The 20,426-nt window shown below is 62.5% G+C and overlaps 1 protein-coding gene across 2 annotated transcripts in view; it reads left to right on the forward strand.

Annotated features, from left to right (window-relative positions):
- KLF15 (KLF transcription factor 15) overlaps nt 1-12,583 on the forward strand; it is a 28,628-nt gene extending 16,045 nt beyond the window's left edge. The window contains exons 1-3 of one of the 2 annotated variants that reach the window (XM_055413416.2): nt 1,368-1,541; nt 5,139-6,200; nt 11,598-12,583. In XM_055413416.2, coding sequence (XP_055269391.2) covers nt 5,152-6,200; nt 11,598-11,760 — 1,212 coding nt within the window. In that variant the 5' untranslated portion in view covers nt 1,368-1,541; nt 5,139-5,151 and the 3' untranslated portion in view covers nt 11,761-12,583. Of the gene's footprint in view, nt 1-1,367; nt 1,542-5,138; nt 6,201-11,597 lie in introns of those variants that run through there. The other variant, XM_055413415.2, reaches the window with a different exon arrangement.
- Nucleotides 12,584-20,426: the final 7,843 nt, after the last annotated feature.

Here is a 20,426-nt window from a genome sequence, read left to right on the forward strand (position 1 = left end):
TCCCACGTTGCAGGCAGACGCTTTAACTTCTGAGCCACCAGGGAAGCCTCCCTGACACATGAGAGGCACCTAATTTTATTTAAAGAACTCCCTCACTTCCTGTAAGGCTTCCCCGGTAGCTCACCGGTAAAGAATCTACCTGCAACGCAGGAGATGTGGGTTCCATTCCTGGGTCAGGACTGGCCTGAAAGGGTGAGAAGCAAAGGACCTATGGCGGCAGGGATGTGCCTGCCTCTGACTTGCACAGGGACCAGGCAGTGAGCCTGAGCCCTGCAGACCTGTCTCTTCTATAAAAAGGCGTCTGTTCTGCAGATGCTGGCCAGGGCCTGCATGAATGTTCAGGCGGTGCAGATAGCACCACCATCATCCTCGATCTCGAGGCCGGTCTCCTCCAAACCCTCCCACTGAGCCCCAGTTTGACCCCTGGTGACAGCCAGATTTGTATGCCTGGCTCTGCGGCGTGCATGGGGAGGGTCCCAGGACGCAGGGTCCAGTGTCCCGCATAGTCTTAGGAGCCCAGACCCACAGCACTTCGGAGAGCCTAGACAGGTCCCAGCTATCAGTTCCGGCTCCAGCAGTGTCCTGGAGAGGAACAGAATCAGAAATGCTCTTTGCCTCCCACACCAGGAGGTAAGGATGCCTGCTCTGTAGAAGGCACTCCCAGGCCACCATCGAGGTTGTCTGGAAGATGCCATCTGGGCGGCGCAGATGGACCACCGGGCTTGCTCATCCGCCTCCCTTCTTACCAGCTGTGTCCGGGAGGACCGCGGCCTCAGAGTCCTCTTCATCCGTAAAATGTTGGCTGAGAAGACGACAGGTTTGCGTAAACGGCGCGCAGGGTGCCCCCCTCAGCGCACGTGTCTCCAGGGCTGGTCACTCAGCATCCCGCGCCTCCCGTCCCCCGGGGGTTGCTGCGGACTCTGGCGAGCGCGCTGGCCCGAGGGGGCTGGCGGCTCACCGGACGCTCGCCCGCATCTCTCCAGCAACGTCCCGAACAAGCCCTGGCTTTGCCGGTTGGCCACCCGAGGCTGCAGATGGGAGCCGGGTAGGGAGGGTCGGACCCTCCTCGGAGCCCCAGGCCCGGCGTGGACCCTCCTCGGAGCCCCAGGCCAGGCCCGCGTTCGTTCGCACCTGGGCTAGAACCTCCGCAACCGCCGCGGCCAGTCCAGGGCGGCCGGAGGGGCGGGCAGGGCGGGGCGGGGCCTGGGCGGGGCCGGTGGGCGGGGCGGGGCCTGCGGGGCGGGGCCTGGCCTGCGGGGCGGGGCCGGGGCGGGGCCGGGGCGCGTGACGCGCGGCGCGGGCCAATGGGGCTGGCGCCCGGGGCCGAGCCTCCTGCGAGCCTTCGCGGCGCCCGGCGCGTCACGTGAGCCCGGGGAGTGAGCGCCGAGACGCGGCGGCGGCGGCGGCGGCGGGGGCTCGGCCGCAGCGACGCGGGCCGGGCGAGGCGAGTGGGTGCGGGACGCGCGGCCGCCGCCCCCAGCGCTGCCCGCGTGGGCCCGGGATCGCCGGGTCTGGCCGCCGGCCGGCCGCGCCGAGTTCAGGTGGGAGCGCGCGGCGGGGACGGGCGCGCCTGGAGCGGGCCCGGCGGGGCGCGGGGGCCCTCTGCTCGCCGGGCCGTCGTCCGCACGGCCGTCCGGGCTCCGCGCGAGCGTCGGGGGGATGTCGGCGGGGCGCGGGGCCGGGGCCGGGCGCGGGGGCGGCGGGCGGGACGGCGATCCCCCGCGCCCGCCGGCCCCGGCCCCGGCCCCGCGCGTCCCTCGCCGGCCGGCCGCCCATATGGCGGGCGCGGCGGGGCCCGCGGGCCGAGGGGTTACTGCCGGTCACCGCGGCCGGCCCGGGGCAGGCGGCGCCCGGCTCCCCCGCGGCCCCACGCGCGCGGCCCCACGCGCGCCCGGGCATCGCGGGGCCCCCGCCCGGCCCTCAGCGCGCCCCGCACGCGCAGTCACGCGGCAGGAGCGCGCGGCCCCGCCGGCGCCCCCGCCCGCCCCTCTGCGGGTCCCTGCGGGCCCGCCCTCCACCCCCGCTGTTTGCCGGCCCCGGCCCGGGGTGGGGGGACGCGCCCCCGGGTGCCCGAGGCCCTGGAGCCGCTCCGCCGCCCGCGGGGAGCCCCGCCGCCCCACAGGTGCGCGGCCGCGGCCGCGGGACTCTTATTTTGAAGGGCGGCCCCCCCGCCGTGGTCTGCGCGCTGACCCAGTGGAAGGCCCTTGGCCGGCGCTCGGCTTGTTATCAATTACATGTTGTTCCTGCGGCCGCCGTGTCCCCGGGAGGATAAACAGCAGGCCCGGCCGGCCGGGCGGGGAGGGGCGGAGTCCGGCCGCGGCCGGGGACGCTGCCCGGGACAGGGCGTCTCCCCCCTCCTCGCGGCCTGCGTCGCTGGCCGGGCCACGTGCTGCTGTGTTTCAGGGCAGGTCCCGGCGCCCCGCGGGCCCCCTTGGCTTTCAGTGTCCGCGTCCTCCTCGCCGAGGAGCCCTGCCCGAGGGCCCAGGCGGTCTACTGTGGGCCCCACCCCGGGCCTTTGCACTCCGGCAAAGTTCGGCCAGGGTCCTGTTTCAGAGTTGGGGGTAGACAGTCCAAACGGCTTATATTCTGGTGGGGAGACCGAGAAGGAAGTGTGTAAATACATAACTGCACTAGCAACTCTTAGGAAGACTGTGATGCAGGGCGGTGTAGCAGAGGGTGGTGGGCAGGGAGGAGGCCTCACAGGCAGTGACTTCGGAGCTGAGGATCTAAATCAGGGGCTCCCTCCTAGACGGCTGGGAAGAGGGGTCCTTGGAGAGGGAAGTGCTGGGGCCCCGGCCTGGGGCGGTGAGGCTGGTGAGCTTGTGCACAGCCTGTGAGTGGGGCAGGTGGAGCAGTGGTCTGGGGCAGACCAGCCTTCTGGGAGGAGACTGAGTCCGTTCCTTTGGGACTCTCTTAAGTTCCTGCCTACCCTGTCCTACTGTACTTATTTCCCCCTCTGATTTGTTTTATATCATTTAATCTGTGGATATCTTAGTTTATGTCTCTAAAATGTAAGGCCTCCTTTGAAAAGTATGTACCAACCACAATACATCATCTCATTTAAAAATATTGACTGTAATTCCTCAGTATCATGGAATAGTCAGGTAGTGATCACATTTCTAGGGAGAGTTTCAAGGGCAGGGACGTGGCCCAGTCTGCCTTTTCTGCCTGGTTCCTGCCTGGTTCTAGGAAGACCGGAGTCCCTGGGCTCCTCAGCATGGCGGCAGAGGGGAGAAAGACCACGATCTCACCCTCGAGGCTCCCCGACAGCTGGTGCTGCCTGTCTGTCCCTGTAGCAAGTGCTCAGCGTGGGTGAGCTCGTTGGTCTTACAAAAACCCAGGAACTAGGCACAGCTGTCAGGATGCCCACCCAGGGCATGGCACAGAGAGGTGGCACCGCCTGCCTGAGGCCACACAGCTGACAAGCTGCAGAGACAGGAGCTCAGTGTGGGCGACGGAGTGGAGGTTGGGGTCTCCGGCTGAGTGTGGGCTCTGTTCTTCACATTATCTGGCATTTTCATGCCTTTTCAGCACCTGATTCAGTGAATAGTGTGTATTTTAAAACTCCCAGCTTTAAATCCTTAGCTAAAAAGCCAAACGTTCTCCTGCAAACACTGCCCCGGATGCAAGCCTGCACTTTGCCTTATTCTCCTGGGGCTCTGTGAAGCCTCCTGGCCGGGTCATCACACACGGAACAGGTGGGGAGACTGGGGTTTGGGGGAGCAAGAACTGGCCCCAGGTCATGGCTGAGGATGGCCTGGCCCTGGGAGGTCCCGACCGCTGGCTGGGCCTGCTGACGGTTGGGCAGTGTCGGGCCCGGGCCGAGGGCTCGAGACAGAGATGGGGGTAGTGGGAGCGGACGTGGTGCCCTGCGGCAAGACTGCTGCTTTAGCTGCAGACCATTCCCTTCCTCGACTCAGTAAACACCCGCTGTGGTCACTGGGTGGGGACAAAGGTCTGCAGAGGTGGCCCTGTCATAGCCACTGTTGACTCTCCTTGGACACCGACCTGCATGGCCTTCAGCCTGCCCCTGTCCTCTCTGCTGACGTGCCCTGAGCCCCTCCTGGGCACCAGAAGCCTCACCAGGGGCTGGGAACACAACCAGAGCCGACAGCCCAGCCTGCACCACAGGGGCCCTGGTCTGGTAGGGAGCCGGCGTGAGCTGGGTGAGTGCTCCATGGGGTGCTGGCCGGGGGTCTCATCGCCCACCTGGCAGCTGTGAGTCAAAGGCGGGAGTAAGTAGACCCTGGGACCGGGGTGTGTTCTCCCTGAGTTGTCATCAGAAGGCAGGGCCCTTCCACCACTGGTGAAGTCCCTGAAGGTGCCCAGTGCAGTGGAGGGCCATCCCTAATTCACTGGAGAGGCAGCTGAGATGGGATGGGCCCAAGGACTGGGTGGTGGGTGAGCTGCCCCCTTTTAGGTGGTCAGACAGCCCTTGAGGGGGTCTTTAACTTATGCCTCAGAGTAGACTTGTCTGGTTGACATACAAATCCCTCCTTTATATCTGAGTCTCAGATGAAACAATTTTTTAATATAAGCCTGCTGTATCCAATGTTTGGACATGCTTCTGTTAAAAGCTGCTCATTTTTTAAAACTCAGTTGCAAGTTGAACCGGGTGGCCTTTATTTTTATTTGCTCAATCTGGCAAACCTACCCAAGCTGCAGCAACAGGGGGTCAGAGGGCATGTGGCCGTGCTCCCCCCCCCCACCCCCGCCAGCAATTCTGCGGGAACGGGACTGAGGTCAGTTGTGCAGGGATGATGGTGACTCTGCTCGGCTGGACGGGGCTCCCGCCTGGCCGTTCGGGTGCCGAGCCCCTCCTCACACACCCACCCCCTCCCTCACACGCACTCCCACTCACACTCAGACATGCCTGTTCCTTCTCAGAACTGTTCTGAAAAATCCGTGTGAGGCTGCAAGAGCCGGGTTGTGCAATGGGCTTGGAGAGCACTTTTACAAACAGGTGGTGCAATTTCGGAAAACACGTTTGCAGCGTTCCCCCATCGGATGGATGGAGGCAGGATCCAGGCCTGAGGTGGTGGGAGGCTGTGGCTGGCCGCAGCGTGGGGCCAGGCGCCTCCAAGGAGGGGGTTGACTGCACTGCTTTCCTGACGGGGCCTCCTTGGTTTTCTCTGCAGCCACCAGGCGAGCATGGTGGACCACTTGCTCCCAGTGGACGAGACCTTCTCGTCGCTGAAACGCCCCGTCGGTTTTCTGGGTGACGGGCGGGCGTACCACATGCTGCCCTCGCCCCTCTCTGAGGACGACAGTGACGCCTCCAGCCTCTGCTCCTGCGCCAGCCCCGACTCGCAAACCCTGTGCTCCTGCTACAGCGGCGGCCGGGGGGCTGAGGGCCAGGACAGTATCCTGGACTTCCTGCTGTCCCAGGCCACCCTGGGCGGTGGCGTTGCGGCTCATGGAAGCCCCATGGCCTGGGGGACTTGGCGGAAAACACCGGGCCCCGTGAAGGGGGAGCATTTCAGCTTCCCCGAGTTCCATGTGGGCGACCCCGATGACGTCCCTCGGCCCTTCCAGCCCACCCTGGAGGAGATCGAAGAGTTTCTGGAGGAGAACATGGAGCCAGCGGTGAAGCAGGCCCCAGAGGGCAGTGGCAAGGACTTGGACGCCTGTGGCCAGCTCTCCACTGGGCCGCACAGGGGCCACCTCCACCCCGGGGCTGGCGGCAGAGAGCGCTGCGGCCCCGCTCCGGGGGCAGGTGTGGCTGGCAGCCAGGGCCCAGCTGGAGGCCCTGCCCCCGACCCCCCAGTCCCACTGCTGCTGCAGATCCAGCCAGTGCCAGTGAAGCAGGAGTTGGGCGCCGAGCCTGCCTCCCCCGGGCAGCCCCCCGAGGCTGTCAAGGTGGCGCAGCTGCTGGTCAGTATCCAGGGCCAGACCTTCACGCTTGTGCCCCAGGTGCTGCCCTCGTCCAGCCTCAGCTTGCCCTCCAAGTTCGTGCGCATTGCCCCTGTGCCCATCGCTGCCAAGCCCCTTGGGTCGGGACCCCTGGGGCCCGGCTCCACAGGCCTCCTCGTGGGCCAGAAGTTCCCCAAGAACCCGGCGGCCGAACTCATCAAAATGCACAGGTGCAGTTTCCCCGGCTGCAGCAAGATGTACACCAAGAGCAGCCACCTGAAGGCCCACCTGCGCCGGCACACGGGCGAGAAGCCCTTTGCCTGCACCTGGCCGGGCTGCGGCTGGAGGTCAGTATGGCGGCGGCGGCTGGGCACTGCGCAGGGCCTGCGCGCCTCTGCTCCCGGGATGCGTGGCCAAGACCACGTTCTCTGTGCTTGGATAAGGCTGCTTTGGGCGGGGAGCGGGTGGGCAGGCCTAGAGGTCCCCGTGTGCCTCCAAGTGCTGGCATCCAGCCTCATGGTGACCAGGTGAGGCTGCAGCTGTGCCGGGGAGGGGCTGGGCCACGCAAAGGGCTCCCCTGGTGGTGCCGGGGCTGCTGAGAGCCGCAGAGGGCGGCTGCGCACCGCGCGCCCCCATGGTGCCCCAAGGGTAAGTACCACCTCTCAGCCCCCTTCACCGCTGAGCACACGGAGGCTCGGAGCAGCTCAGTAACCAGCGGGCACGCGGCCCTTTGCTGATGGGGTTGAAGCCAGGGGCCAGAAGCGGCCACCTCTGCAGCCTGAAGGCCCAGCCAGTTGACAGCCGTCCTGGGGGACCTGGCACTGTGCTGGGGATGCCAGAAGGGCCACGGGGAGCTCCAGGCTCGGGTGCCAAGTCGGAAGTGGGAGACTGCTTCCAGGCTCTGTACTCGGTGGGGGACCCAGCTCTTAAAGCGGGGGGGCGGCTTGCCCAGGGTCACCCAGCCCCTGGGCGGGCAGAGCCAGTGGGACCCCCGTGGATCGCCCACAGTCCCCCCGGGCGGGCTCGCCTCTTGGGACGGAACTGTCTCCTGAGGCTCTGGTGCAGGTCGGGGATGACGTGCTCAGGACGCCCCCTGCAGGAAGCTGGCCAGCCCAGGAGGTGCGCGTGCCCCTTGCACACCCAGGCCTGCCTAGTGTGGCTTCCGTGTGAGGGAGCGGGAGGCGCGCTTGGCTTTGTGCAGACCCGAACATCACAAGGGGCACGTGTGGCCACACGCGATTGTGCACGCTGCATGTTTGTGCCCCAGGCGTGTGTGTGGGTACACATGACACCCGGTGCTTCCTGACGGCATCGCTCCTGAGAGCAGGGGACAGCTGGCCCTGGGCCGGAGGTGCTGGCCTCAGCGTTGTGGTGGGCCGAGGCTGGACGGATGGGAGCCCTGCGCCCAGCGTCGCAGGTCGTGGAGTGCTGAGCTGGCCAGAGAAGGGGCTTTGACTTGGCACCCACAGCCCTGAGGGCTCCGGGAGCCCAGCTCCAGCCCCACACTGCCCCACAGCATTGGGCAGAGTCGGCCGGTGTGCTTCAGGGCAGACCTGCTGGCCGGCGGGGAAACCAGGGTCAGTGGGCAGACCCGGGGACCTGCGGGGGTCCAGCCGCGGCAGGGGATATCCTGACCCCGGGGGTGGGGCAGCTGGTGGCAGGGGGTGGACCCCAGCCCTGCTCTGCCCCCTGGCCTGTGCCCTCCCGTGGTCCCCTGGCCAAGCCTCAGTTTCCTCATCTGTTGAGTGGAAGGCCTGCTCGCAGCCTCTGTCCCCCAGGGCCATGTGTGCAGGGATCATCCTGGCCGTGTGCTTCTCTTAGATGAGGTCAGAGTGTGAGGAGGACCTGGGAGGGGTCACCCCGCTTCCACTGGGCAGCACCCATGTTGCAGGGTGGCACCTGGAGACCCCCGGGCCGGTGCTGTCTTCTTGGTGGGGGTGGGGCTGTGGGCAGCCTCATGGTCCCGGGCACTGTCCACCCCCCAGAACTAAGGCTGGGAGGAAGGGTGTGGTCATGGTCAAGGCCGTCCACTCGGCCACTCCCCCAGGAGAAGAGGACCTGTGTTCTGGGCTGTCCTGGAGGGCAGACAGGACCCTCGGCCCAGGGCGTCAGGGGGCAGGTCTCAGCCCCCAGCACAGCAGCCCTGGAGGGAGAGTTCCCCATGGGGGGAGGTATGTAACCCAGAGTGGGATTCATGGTGGGCATTCAGGTCTGCATCGCCTGAGCCCTTGCATGGTCTTGCCCAGGACCCCCGACTGGGGGAGGCACAGTGGGAGCCTGGCACTGTGAGGTCTCTACAGAGCCCTTGGGAGCTGTGTCTGCCATTTGCCAGGCGGGCGGTTTCTCCCGGGTCTGGGTCTGGCCCTCGTGGGGTCATGTGTGGCTCGCGCGAGGCAGAGGCCCTGCCAGGCGGGGAGCTGAGGGTGCCTGCCCCTTGAGGGGGCCGTGTCTCACTGGTTAGTCTTCAGGGATCCTGATCTGCTGCTTATGGGCCCGTGAGTTGACTGTCCCATCCGAGTGGTCGTAGCTGCCAGCCGAGTGACAGAGGGGCGTCCTTCCAGCACGTGGGTGGGAGGGTGGACTGACTTCAGGGCAGCTCCGTCAGGACAGGACAGGGGAGAAGGTGACAGTGGCCAGCTCACCAGGCACTTACTGAGTGCCAGGCACTGTCCTGAGGGTCTTAGAGCTGGGTTCCCCTCTGCAAATCCCCACCTTGGCTTCCATGCTTCCTTCCGTGGGGGACTCATTACCTTTCCACCCCTCATGCCTTCCGTACCCCCAGATACGCTTAGATTCCTATCCAGATGCCTCATTCTGGACCGCAGGCTCACGCGGTCTGCCTGCCAGCCTCCCTCGGGCAGTGCGGGCTGGCATGGCCCCCGGTGGCCTGTAGTCTCCAGCACTCTCCTCCGGGGGTGGCTGTCGCTGGTCTCGCCATGACTCTGACTCTGTCCTTCCCACATCCCGGTCTCTTCGAGGCCTCCCAGCACCCCTGTGGTTTGTTGGTACCATCTTGTTTTAGGTAGGGGGAAACCGAGGCCCAGAAAGATGCAGCCATCGCCCACGGGGACAGAGCACAGCCCGCCGTGGTGAGGCCAGCACGCCTCTGCCACGTGCAGCCCCAGGGCCGGGCTGGCCACCACCTCTCACTGGGCACGCTGTTGTGTGCCAGGAGTCCTGTCTCTTCCCCGAGGTCGTCAGCTGCCAGGCATCAGCTCTGGGCCGGGAGGAAAGGGCTGAGGAGTGAGACAGCTCCGGGGCGCCGGGCCGGCGTCCCGCGTCGTGCTGAGCCTGTGAGCGGCGTCAGCCTCTTGTTCCACTTTCGTTGTTGTTCAGTCACTCAGTCAGGTCCGACTCTTTGCGCCCCCATGGACTGCAGCACGCCAGGCTCCCCTGTCCATCACCAACTCCCGGAGCTTACTCAGACTCACGTCCATTGAGTTGACGATGCCATCCAACATCTCACCCTCTGCCGCCCCACTTTAGAGAAAGGAAATGTGGCCGGAGCCAGCAGGCGGTTCTCACCATCACCCAGCTGGGAGGTGGCTGAGGCAGGGGCTCGGCGGGGAGGGGGCGTGAGGGTGGGGGGGCTGCTCCTGGGGCCTCTGTCCCCGCTCTGCGCCCCTCCTAGGCATCCCCCAACAAGAGGCTGCTGGCCCTGTGTGCCCACTGTGGCCTCTGATACGAGCCTCGGAAGGTGAACAAGAACCCCAAGGCCCCACTGGAAGAGAGAGGCCCCTGAGGCCCAGGAGGGCCCGTGTTTGCTTGCGGCTACGCGGGCCCCTGTCCTCGTGCCCTCCCCGGGGTGGCATCTCCGGCGGGGCTGGTCTTGGCTCCCTGAGTGGGAGGGTCAGGCTGGCCCCATGCCTCGTGCTGAGGGAGGCGGGGGCTGGGAGCCTTCGTGGACCTCCTCGCGGCTGCCCCGGGGGCCCTGACTCCCACGGGGTGGGTGGTCCCGGGCTGGCCCCTGATGGCCGGAACCCTGGTGCTCCTCCCACCCGCTTGAGCTGCGGGGGTGCGGGGCACCCGGCCCGCTCTGGGGGAGGCCAGGCTGCCGGCGGCCACCAGGGTAGGATTTTTGCTCTGGCCGTGGCCGCTGACCCTGGGCCAGGGCCTCGCATCTCTGCGCCTCGGTTTCCTCTCATGGCAGACGGGCCAAGGTCTTACTTCCAAAGGTGCTGACGGCACTGTGCCCTGTGCCCGGGCACCCGGGCCGTGATGTGAAGACCAGCTTCCAAGCACAGGAGCCTGGCCATGCTCTGTGTGCCAGGGGAGTGAGGGAGGCTGGGCTGAGGCCCCCGCTCAGCCTTACGCATGCAGCTGTGGGTCCCGGGCTTCCACGCAGAGGGTCAGGCCTGGCTGAACCTCTAGCCCCCTCCTTGGCGGGGCGGGGGTGGCCGCTGCAGGCACCACCCTCTTTCCTCTCTTGCGCGGGTCCAGGAACAGGGGTGCCGGGACTGATACTCCTGTGTGTGTGTGTTCACGTGGGTGAGCGTGTGCATACATGCGTGTGTGTGCTCCGTGCTTAGTCGTATCTGACTCTTTGTGACCCGTGGGCTGTAGCCCACCAGGCTCCTCTGTCCATGGGGATTCTCCAGGCAGGAATACTGGAATGGGTTGCTGTGCCCTCCTTCAGGGGATCTTCCCGACCCAGGGATCGAGCCCAGGCCCCCTGCAGTTGCAGGCAGAGGCTTTGGTTTGGCATGCGGTGCGCACTGGGTGCTTGCACGCCCCGGGGCTGGCGAGCGCTGCCACTCAGACAGCTCCCCGCCCTCCAGAGGTGCTGCTGTGTCTGCTTTCAGTGACACACAGACCACGCACCCCAGGCACCAGGTGTTGGGCTGGCCGTGGGGCACATGCCTTTCCCCATGGAGCTGATGGTCTAATGGCTCAGACTGACATTCATCAAAAACTTGGAAACTAAAGTTGCAGCAGTGGCAGCGGTTAGGAAGAAGTGCCTAGTGCTTCTAGGCCCTAGCTACGGGTGGGATGCAATCTTGGAGGGCTTTCCTGAGGAGGTGACATTTGCGCTGAGGGCTAAGGGATGCGTGGGAAGAGCCTTCTGGACAGAGGGGACAGTTTGGGCACACATCCTCTGGTGAGAGGGGCCCAGGGCAGTTCGTGCAAGCAGAGTGCAAAGCACAACAGCGTGTATGCATAGGGTGGGGTCTCACTGCCAGGACCAAGCTCGGGAGTGGGGAGAGGCTGGAGTCCCTGAGGTCGGCCGTGGCAAGAGCTGAGCCCTGTGGTCAGCTGGGGTCCATGGCCACTGCTCCTTCGCAGCAGCCGCTGGGGCTGCGACAGGGAGACAGCCCGGCCGCCGTGGAGGCTTCAGAGCACCTTGCAGGGCGCGGTGTCGTCTGGGGACCTCTCAGCTGCTGGGAAGGCAGGCAGGGTCCAGGAGTTGTGGGGTCAAGTCTGAGGACCCCTCCTCCACTGTGACCAAGGCCCTCCCCCTGCAGGCTGGGCGGGGCCTCCGCCCTAGCCCGTGACCCCGGTTGGGGGACTGCGTGGAGGATGCTCCCAGGAGCCCCACACTCTGGTCTGAGGGGCTTGAGGCGCAGCTGCAGTTGGGGGGCCTGTGGGGTTTCCAGCTGCCCTCAGGCCACAGCACGGGGAGCGGCCCCTCTCGCCTCTTGGAGGGGCGGCGGGGGAGGGGCAGGGTGGGCTCAGCGCCCTCCCCGCGGACCACAAGGGCTGCGCCGGGCGGCGGGGGCGAGGCCGCTGACCGCCCTGTTCCGCAGGTTCTCGCGCTCGGACGAGCTGTCGCGACACCGGCGCTCGCACTCGGGCGTGAAGCCCTACCAGTGCCCCGTGTGCGAGAAGAAGTTCGCCCGCAGCGACCACCTGTCCAAGCACGTCAAGGTGCACCGCTTCCCGCGCAGCAGCCGGCTGCCGCGGCCCTGACCCGCCCCGCCCCGCCCCCGCCGGCACTCTGCAGCAATAAGTGATCAGCCCGCGTTGGAGGGTCGTGAGGCCCACCTGGAGCCCGGGGGTGCGGACTCAGCACCGCCACCTCCCCGGGACCCGGAGGCAGCCTGCGCCCCGCGCCTTCCGCGGCCCAGCCCCGCTCCTGCCGGACTCCCCGCCTGGGCGGGGCCGGTGCGCGGTGTTGAAATGTCAGTTCCCGGAGGGAGCGTGCCGGGAAGAAGGAAGTAGGCCAGAAGTCCAGGCTGCACTGTGGCATCCTCGGCCTGACCACCAGAGTAGGGCGGTGCAGGGGCGGGACCTGGCCGCCGGCTGGCTGTGGGCTGGGAGAAAAAACCCCTCTCGGCAAGGCGGCAGTGCATGTGCTTGAGTTAAACGTGCAGGACAGACGGACAGACGCAGGTCTGCCCCAGGGTGATGGTGCCGCGAGGCCCAGCCCCTCGTCCTGTTTGCAGACAAATCCAGAGGGCGCCTCGGGTCACCTTCAGGAGGAGAGGGCTGGTGTAGAAGAGCTAGTAGAGGCTCCCAAACCCTGATCTAGAAGTGCATTCCTTATTTTGTCTAGAAATTAATATCAAATGAACTAGCTTGTTTTGAGAGGTTTATTTCACATCCTATGAATGTATGTAAATAAAATGTACATAGGTGCATCGACATAAAATCTTTTAATAACATATCAACATTGTGTAAATTTGAAATAAAATCTATAAAGCTGGTGTACATATGTTACAATTATGTATATTTTCTTTGGTCCTTCATAAAAATATATTTGCCAATAAAAAAAAAGAACTTGATAACTCTGGCATTGGCGTGCTGTTTTCCTTGTCCCTGCCAGGAGATGGAGTGATTCTGCAGCTGAATCTGGTTTGCCACATGCGGGGACCCTGGTCTGCCCTGGAGTGACACGGGCTCCGTGGGTGTCCGGCCCCTGGTCCACCAGTGCGGGGTCCCTGGACCCTCACCTTCATGCCCGAGGCTGGGTGCCTGCTCCTCTGCATCCTGAGGGCTGTCTGCTCCACAGACCCATGGCTGCCCGATTCCAGCTTCACTTGTGGGAAGACACCACAGGCGCGCCTGGCCCACAGGGCCACCACTCCACTGAGTTCCTGTCTGAGACCCTTGCTTGGCACTTGCTACCTTGTGTGCACTGTACTGAGCATCGATTATGCACCCACTGTATGCACTGGGAAGGGGGCAAACAGTTCCCGGCCACAACTCCCCCCGGAAAATGGTACGTGATGCCCACTTGCATTTCTGAACGGATCAAGCATCTTGACCAGGCAGAGGCGGTGCCTGGCATGAGCTCTGCGGATGAGGCCTTGACCCCGTGCCCCAGCGGGCCAGGAGGGAGCTGGCTGGAGGGGCTGGGCTGTGCACCGGGCTGCTTCTCTGTCCATGTGCCCTGGGGGCTGTGAGTGACAGTCTCGGACCTGGAGCTGGTGGTGGAGCTTTGCAGGTCTGCAGGAGACGTAAGGGAGGGGTGTGCGTGTGCCCCGTGTGTCTCCTGCGGCGAAGGCCCTCGTCCCTGCTGACCTGGGAACCTCCTGCTGCAGCTGTCTGTCTGTCCAGTAGAGCACAGCACAGATGCAGAATGGACACCCCTTCCTGCCTGGCCCTGGTCCTGCGGAGAGGACCCAGCCTTGTGACCTGTGCCCTTTGACCCTGACCAGACACACTCCCTGGGGGCAAACATGCCCTGGGGAAGTGAGGCATCGATCTCCACAGAGGTGCCTTCTCCATCCGTAGAGAAGTGGCCCAGTTACAAGGGACCCGGGGGGTCAGGACGGTCTCACTGGGGGATCCGTGAGCACGTGTGTGTACACGACTGGGTGCCATCTGGACACGGCTCACCTTTCCACGCATGTCCCCAGCAGCCCCCGCGTGGGTCCTCAGCCCAGGCGGCCTCTGTCCAGGCCGTTAGGCGAACGCTGGAAGGTGTGCGGTGCTGTCGGCCACCTCCTGGGTCCCCTGTGCCCCAGAGATGCCTCTGCCTGTAAGAAAGCAGTTTAGAGCATGTGGTTTACTCATTGTCCGTAGACTGTGCACCACGCGGACAGGCTTTGTGTCAACCCAGATCCTAGAATATGCACCAACATACTGAGCTGTAAATTCTGGTCTCTGGGCACCACGATTTACTTACCAATTAAATTTAATGGTAAATTACCATTAACTAGCTTTAAGATTGTTCCCACATGTTTGCTGTGATACGTAATGACACAAAACAGAACAGACCTTGCACATAGCTTCATATACAACTTTTAATGGTGGGTTTGCTGGGTCAAAGAGCAGGCCAGTAACTTTTGCCAAGTTACCGTCCAAAAATCAGTTGCACCGGGAGCATGATTTACTCGAGCATTCAGTGTAGCACCTGTCCTTGCACACCAGAACATGGACTCGAGAAGAAAGGTTTTGCCTGTTTTGTTCAGCACTGTGAGCCCAGCTCCCAAGACAAATATTTGTTGAGCAAATGACGTGGGTGGTAAGCAAGCGCTATTGCTAAAATTGGGATAAGATATAGAGGTCAAATATACAATTTAAAGTTAAAAAGTCGTCAGCAGAATATTGGCTCCAGGGATTGTTGTTCAGTCTTTCAGTCGTGTCCAGCACTTTATGACCCCATGGGCTGCAGCACGCCAGGCCTCCCTGTCCATCACCAACTCCCGGAGCTCACTCAAACTCATGTCCATCGAGTCGGTGATGCCATCCAGCCGTCTCATCCTCTGTCGTCCCCTTCTCCTGCCTTCAATCTTTCCCAGCATCAGGGTCTTTTCAAATGAGTCAATTCTTCGCATGAGGTGGCCAAAGTATTGGAGTTTCAACTTCAGCATCAGTCCTTCCAATGACTATTTAGGACTGACCTCCTTTAGGATGGACTGGTTGGATCTCCTTTCAGTCCAAGGGACTCTCAGGAGTCTTCTCTAACACCATAGTTCAAAAGCATCAATTCTTCAGTGCTCAGCTTTCTTTATAGTCAAACTCTCACATCCATACATGACTATTGGAAAAAGGAGAGATTATCCGGGATTATCTGGTGAGCCCGAGGTAGTCACACGGGTCCTTTAAAGCAAGGGTCCCCCCCGCCCCCCAGCCACACATGAGGTGAGCGCGGGCAAGTTAGTGGAGCTCTGTCTATATTTATGGCCACTCCCCATCGTTGGGGTTTCCACCTGAGCTCCACATCCTGTCAGAGCAGCAGGGCATCAGATTCTCTTAAGAACTCGAACCCTACTGTGACCTGCGCACGTGAGGGTTCTGGGTTGCGGCTCCTTCTGAGAATCTGAGGCTGGACGATCAGAGGCAGAGCTGAGCCAGTGATGCTCACTCTGGGGAGCGGCTGCAGGTGCCGATGACCACGATCACAACACGCAAGGTGCTCGAAGCATCTGCAAACCATCGCTCCCACTCCGGTGCGTGGAAGAATCGTCTGCCTGGAGACAGGGCCCTGGCACCAAAAAGGCGGGCATTGCTGCCTCAGAGGTCAGGAGGCGAGGTGGTGGGCAGAGGCCAAAGGGAGCTCCCACTCTGCTGACTGGGGAGGGGAGCAAGGCGCCCCTGAAAGCGGGAAGAGGCGAGCCGCATTCTGCCCTGGGGCCTCCGGAGGGGGCCGTCGTGCGGACAGCTTGATTCTCCGTCTGTCCTCAGAACTGGGAGCGGAGGAATGGGTGTTGTTTCAAGCACCACGTTCCTGGGAACCTTCACAGCGGCAGTAGGAGACTGATACAGGTGACGCAGGAGAATTAGCATAAACATTCAATCCCCAAACACTGTGCTGTGCAAGAAACAGGCGGGAGGGAGGCGTGGGGCGGAGGCGACTGAAGGCGCTGGTGAGCCTCGGCCGAGTCAGCCGCTGAACACATAGGTGGTTTAGTTCCAGCTGTGGAGGGGACACTGAATCCTAGGACTCAAAGCACCACCTCCTGGGTGTGGGGCATGGCCACATGACCCCTGCTCTGGCACGACACCCCCTGACTTGCTCTGAAGTCTCCTGGCAGCGGTGCCCACCCCTCGGAGGTACAACGGGGCAGTCAGCCTGCCAAGCTCCAGGCCCAGGTGAGGTGGTGGGGCCAGGCCAGGAGACACACAGAAGACAGGAGTGCCTCCCGGGGACGCACGTACATCAGCCCCAGCGCAGGCGGCCCTGCCCGGCAGCAGGTATCAGAGTTTCCAGGCGTGTTCTATGCCCCTCTGTATGCCCTCTAGGTCTCTGTGTGTGCTGGGCACAGCTCCAGCCTGGGGCCAAGGCCTGAGCACTTTGTGGGGCTCCTCGCCTCGAGACGCGGCTTCCCTAGCACGTCCACGCTCTAGAGCCTTGGCTTCCTCTCCGGTCAGTGGGAGCTGGCAGGGTTCCCTGCCAGTGGAACTTCAGGTTTCAGGGGACCCTTGGCGATGACTCCTCCTGGACCTGTGGGTACTGAGGGGCTCGGCTTCCCTGGGTCCATTGTTGGGGGCAGCTGGTGGCCCGGCGATGTGAGGGCCATGGCCTGAGCTCCTGCGCTTGGTGGCTGGCCCCTGGGGGGACAAGCCCCTCCCTGGGTCCCACTCTGCTCCCCGCCCAGCAGGCGTGCACCCTCCTGCCTGCCGGTGGGGCTCAGGGCCATTGAAGCAATGACAGTCCGACACCCGTGCAAGGTCTGCAGCAGGCTGGGGAACCGAGGGCCGCATGTGAGTTTTTAGGTTTGTGGTCTGTCCACACACTGGGCTGCCGAACCACAGGAGGATCAGGTCTTTCTGCCGCTCTAACTGGAAATGCTCTAGAAAGGGAATCCTAGCGAGAACTTTTGAGACCAGCCAAGTCAACACAGAACATTTCAGGAAAGCAAGTAAAACTTAACACTCCCGCTTCAGGTGGGCCCATTACGGAGGGCCCCTTGGAGGAGGTGACGTCAGAGTGGGAAGGAGACTTGGGAGGAGCATACGGAAGGGCAGTCAAGCCAAAGAGACAGCAGGTGCAAAGGCTCCAGGGCAGGAACGGGCCTGCGTGTCTGAGGCCTTGAGCCAGGCGGCAAGGAGGCGGTCGAGGGCAGGCACGGCTCCTCAGTGTGTGGCTACCTGCAGTAAGACGTCACCTTTCGACTCAACCAGCTTCGTGTTACCAAAACAAGCCCTAACTCAGGAGTCTGTTTTCTGTTCCCTCTTCTGATGTTCCCTCTGCTCCAGTGTCATTTACAAAAGACAGAGAAAGAAAGGAAAAAATATCCAACCCGGCCACTTAACCCCTGACCGCTGATTTAGCCCGCAGTCTCCTAGGTGGTAATAAAGACTCTTGGGTTCTCAGCGCAGTGATAGTCCGCTGCTTCAGTGAGGGAGGGACTGGACCAGATTCAAGCCTTCAGGAGGGTCCTACTGTCATGTGCAAAAGGGTGAAGCCCTCAGTGCTGACCCCGGTGTCCCCGAGGAGTAAGACAGCCCACCCAAAGGGTTGGAAGTCGGTGACCATGACTCCATGCAAGACTCCTGGGCTGGGGGGCAGGCGGGAATCACTCCGTGCTCTGTCCCACCCCCTGGCCTGCCGGGGCCTCCTGCTGGTTGAAGCCCCAGGGCGAAGCCCAGCAGGTTGGCCTCCAGGACCTGGCCGAGGCCCCAAGGGTGACAAGTGTTGAGTGACCACTGGGGAGACCCAGGAGCGGAGCGAGTCAAGGCAGAGCTTGCGGCTGCGTGGACCCGGTGGCAGCGGTGGGGATGCGAACGGCCTTGAGAATCTGGGAGGTGGGATCTTGGGACTCCCTAGCAGATCGCATGGGGGTCAGGAGAGGGCTGAGTTTGCTTGTGGTGGCCCTTTGGAGAAAAACAAGCAAGATGCAAAGCTGGCAGAGAGTCAGGCGGGGGGAGAGACCAGGTTTCAGGGAGCACAGGCCTTGAGCCAAGCGGGGGTGAGCAGACACGTGGTGATGCTCAGAATCCCTGTGTGCTGGGAGGGCGCAGGCCCCCGGTCAGGACGGAGAAGAGCTGGCCACGTGGGGTTCCCCCTCCCGTTTGGGGGCCACAGACAGTCCAGGGCCCCAGCACTGGGTCCAGGACAGTGGAGGGGCTGAAAAGGGCTCCCGCATCACAGTGGACTGTTTCCGAAGCTGGTTCATCCAGCCAGGACATCCGGGTTCACCACCACCAGGGCTGTCGTCTGGGATGATGGCACGTTATGCTGGGGTGATCTGAAGACAAAGCACAGACGTAGGAGAGGCGGCGCTCAGCTGGGGTGCCAGTGAGTGAGACCAGCTCCATCCCTGCCCTGGGCCATTCCATGGACACCTGGTGATGAGCATGGGCCAGAGGTGGAGGCAAAACGAGAGGGGAGCAGGAATGTCCCCCAACTAATGTCTCAATTAAGCTGGGCTGCGGTCAGGCTGCTCGGAAGGGTGCCTGGGCGGGGCCCAAGGGTGAGAGGCCCGGCTGAGCTCAGAGCTCCACAAGCGCTTCCTGGGCCAGAGCCGGCACGTGCAAAGGCCCTGAGGTGAGACAGGCTGAGAGGTCGTCATTGCGTCCAGAGTGCGGCCAGCCAGGGGACTGCCCGCAGCAGGCCAGGGAGCGCTTGCTTCCAGCGTGGGCAGGGGGAGGGTGTGCGGGGCCCTCAGCCCCCACCCGCAGCTGCCCTGGGCCTGCCATGGTCCAGCACCACAGCTTCTGTCACATTCTCACAAGTGGGCCCTACCAGCTTCGAGACAGAACACATTGTGTCCACCCTGTGGGGAGCCTGGAGCAGGCGCTAAGAGATGGGGCGGGGTGGTGAAGGGACGCCTGTGCGGTCTGTGCCCGACAGCCGCTCGAGTCTGTCTCCAGCACAGAAGAGTCTTCCGTGAAATCCACGCACAGCGAGGGAGCCCACGGCATGAAAGGTGGAGAGCTGGCGTCCCTGGCCAGCATGCTCCCCCCAGAGGCCAACTCCAGAATATGCTGAGCACAGAGGCACATGCACTTTTAAAACACAAAAGAGACCCTCACGCACATTCACTGGCTTACCAGTCTCCTGTCAGCCCTGCCAGCCCCTGGCTCTGGGGAGGCCCTTGCTGCTGCAGGTAGCAGGTACCGCATGGGAGCAGAGAGGCTGGGCAGCTGGGGCGGGGATTAGGACAAGGGCATTTGTATTTTTAAAGTTGGGTTAGTGTTTGCAAGGAGTCCCTGAAGGTCGACTGGAAACCCAGAGATAGAGCTGCTGGTGGTGGTGGTTCAGCTGCTGAGCTGTGTCCGACTCTTCGCGACCCCATGGACCGCAGCACACCAGGCCCCCTGTCCTTCACTATCTCCCAGACATTGCTCAAACTCGTTTCTGTTGAATCGGTGATACTGCCTAACCATCTCATCCTCTGTCGTCCCCTTCTCCTCCTGCCTTCAGTCTTTCCCAGCATCAGGGTCTTTTCCAGTGAGTCAGTTCTTCGCATCAGGTGGCCAAAGTATTGGAGTTTCAGCTTCAGCATCAGTCCTTCCAGTGACTATTCAGGACTGATCTCCTTTAGGATGGACTGGTTGGATCTCCTTGCAGTCCAAGGACTCTCAGGAGTCTTCTCCAGCACCACAGTTCAAAAGCATCAATTCTTCAGCCCTCAGCCTTCTTTATGGTCCAACTCTCACATCCATACATGACCACTGGGAACACTATAGCCTTGACTAGGTGGACCCTTGTCAGCAAAGACGTTAAGTGACTCTAAAGCCCCTTCCCTGGAAGGCCTGCTCTGTCTCTCCTGCAAGGTTGGGGGTGGGGCGGGGATCACTGCCTGCCAGCCTTAGGCCATCGCCCTTCCTCAGGACCAGCATGTCTTCAGCTGCCTGGAAACGAGCCTTTATCTGTCTCAGGTCTGGCTGACTGGGACTTTTTTCCATGTCTTTGGCCACTTTTTGCAAAAGCAGATGGTTTTCATATGGCATTGGGCATGTAGCCACTGCTGGAAGGCCAGGGAAATCCAGGGGCTTGAACAGCTCCCTGGGACCCCAGGAGCCCGAGCTGGTCTGTGGTGAGGCCCTGGGGCGTGGGGATCTTGGGTGCGGGTCACCTCCGTCCTTTGCTGCAGTGGCGGTCGTCTTACACAGGCCTGCGTCAGTCCCAGCTGGCTGGCATGTGTGTGCTAACTCGCTTCAGTCGTGTCTGACTCTTTGCAACCCCACGGACTGTAGCCCACCAGGCTCCTCTGTCCATGGAATTCTCCAGACAAGGTTACTGGAGTGGGGATCTTACCAACCCAGGGATCGAACCTGTGTCTCTTATGTCTCCTGCATTGGGAGGCGGGTTCTTTACCACTAGCGCCACCTGGGAAGTTCAGGAGGTTAGAAATCTCAAACCTCACCCTGAAAGGCTGGTTCTGGGCCTGGGAATCTGCATGTTCAGGAGACACACAGCTGGTTCTGAATTGCACAGTTGGGTCTGTCAGGGGAATGTGTAATTTCCTTGGTTCTGTCTTGCTTCAGCAAAAATTTGAAGCGACGGATGGACGAGTGTTACAGCTCCATGTTACAGCTGAGTTTTATTTAGAAAGTAAAGGAAAATGCATCGGCAAGGTGTGAGGGCGCGTTGACCCAAAAGACACAAAGAGAAGAGAGGCCCCGCCCAATTTCGGCTCCTCCTTTTATATGTTTTTCTCCTCCCCCTGGGCCTGCCCTGTGTAACTTGGGCCAGCCAGGAGGGCTGTTTGTTTCACCTGAGGTCCTCACTCTCTTTA

The sequence above is a fragment of the Moschus berezovskii genome, chromosome 24, assembly GCF_049115385.1.
Source record: "Moschus berezovskii isolate FMDL1 chromosome 24, NW_MosBer_1.0, whole genome shotgun sequence".
Classification (NCBI taxonomy): Eukaryota; Metazoa; Chordata; class Mammalia; order Artiodactyla; family Moschidae; genus Moschus; species Moschus berezovskii.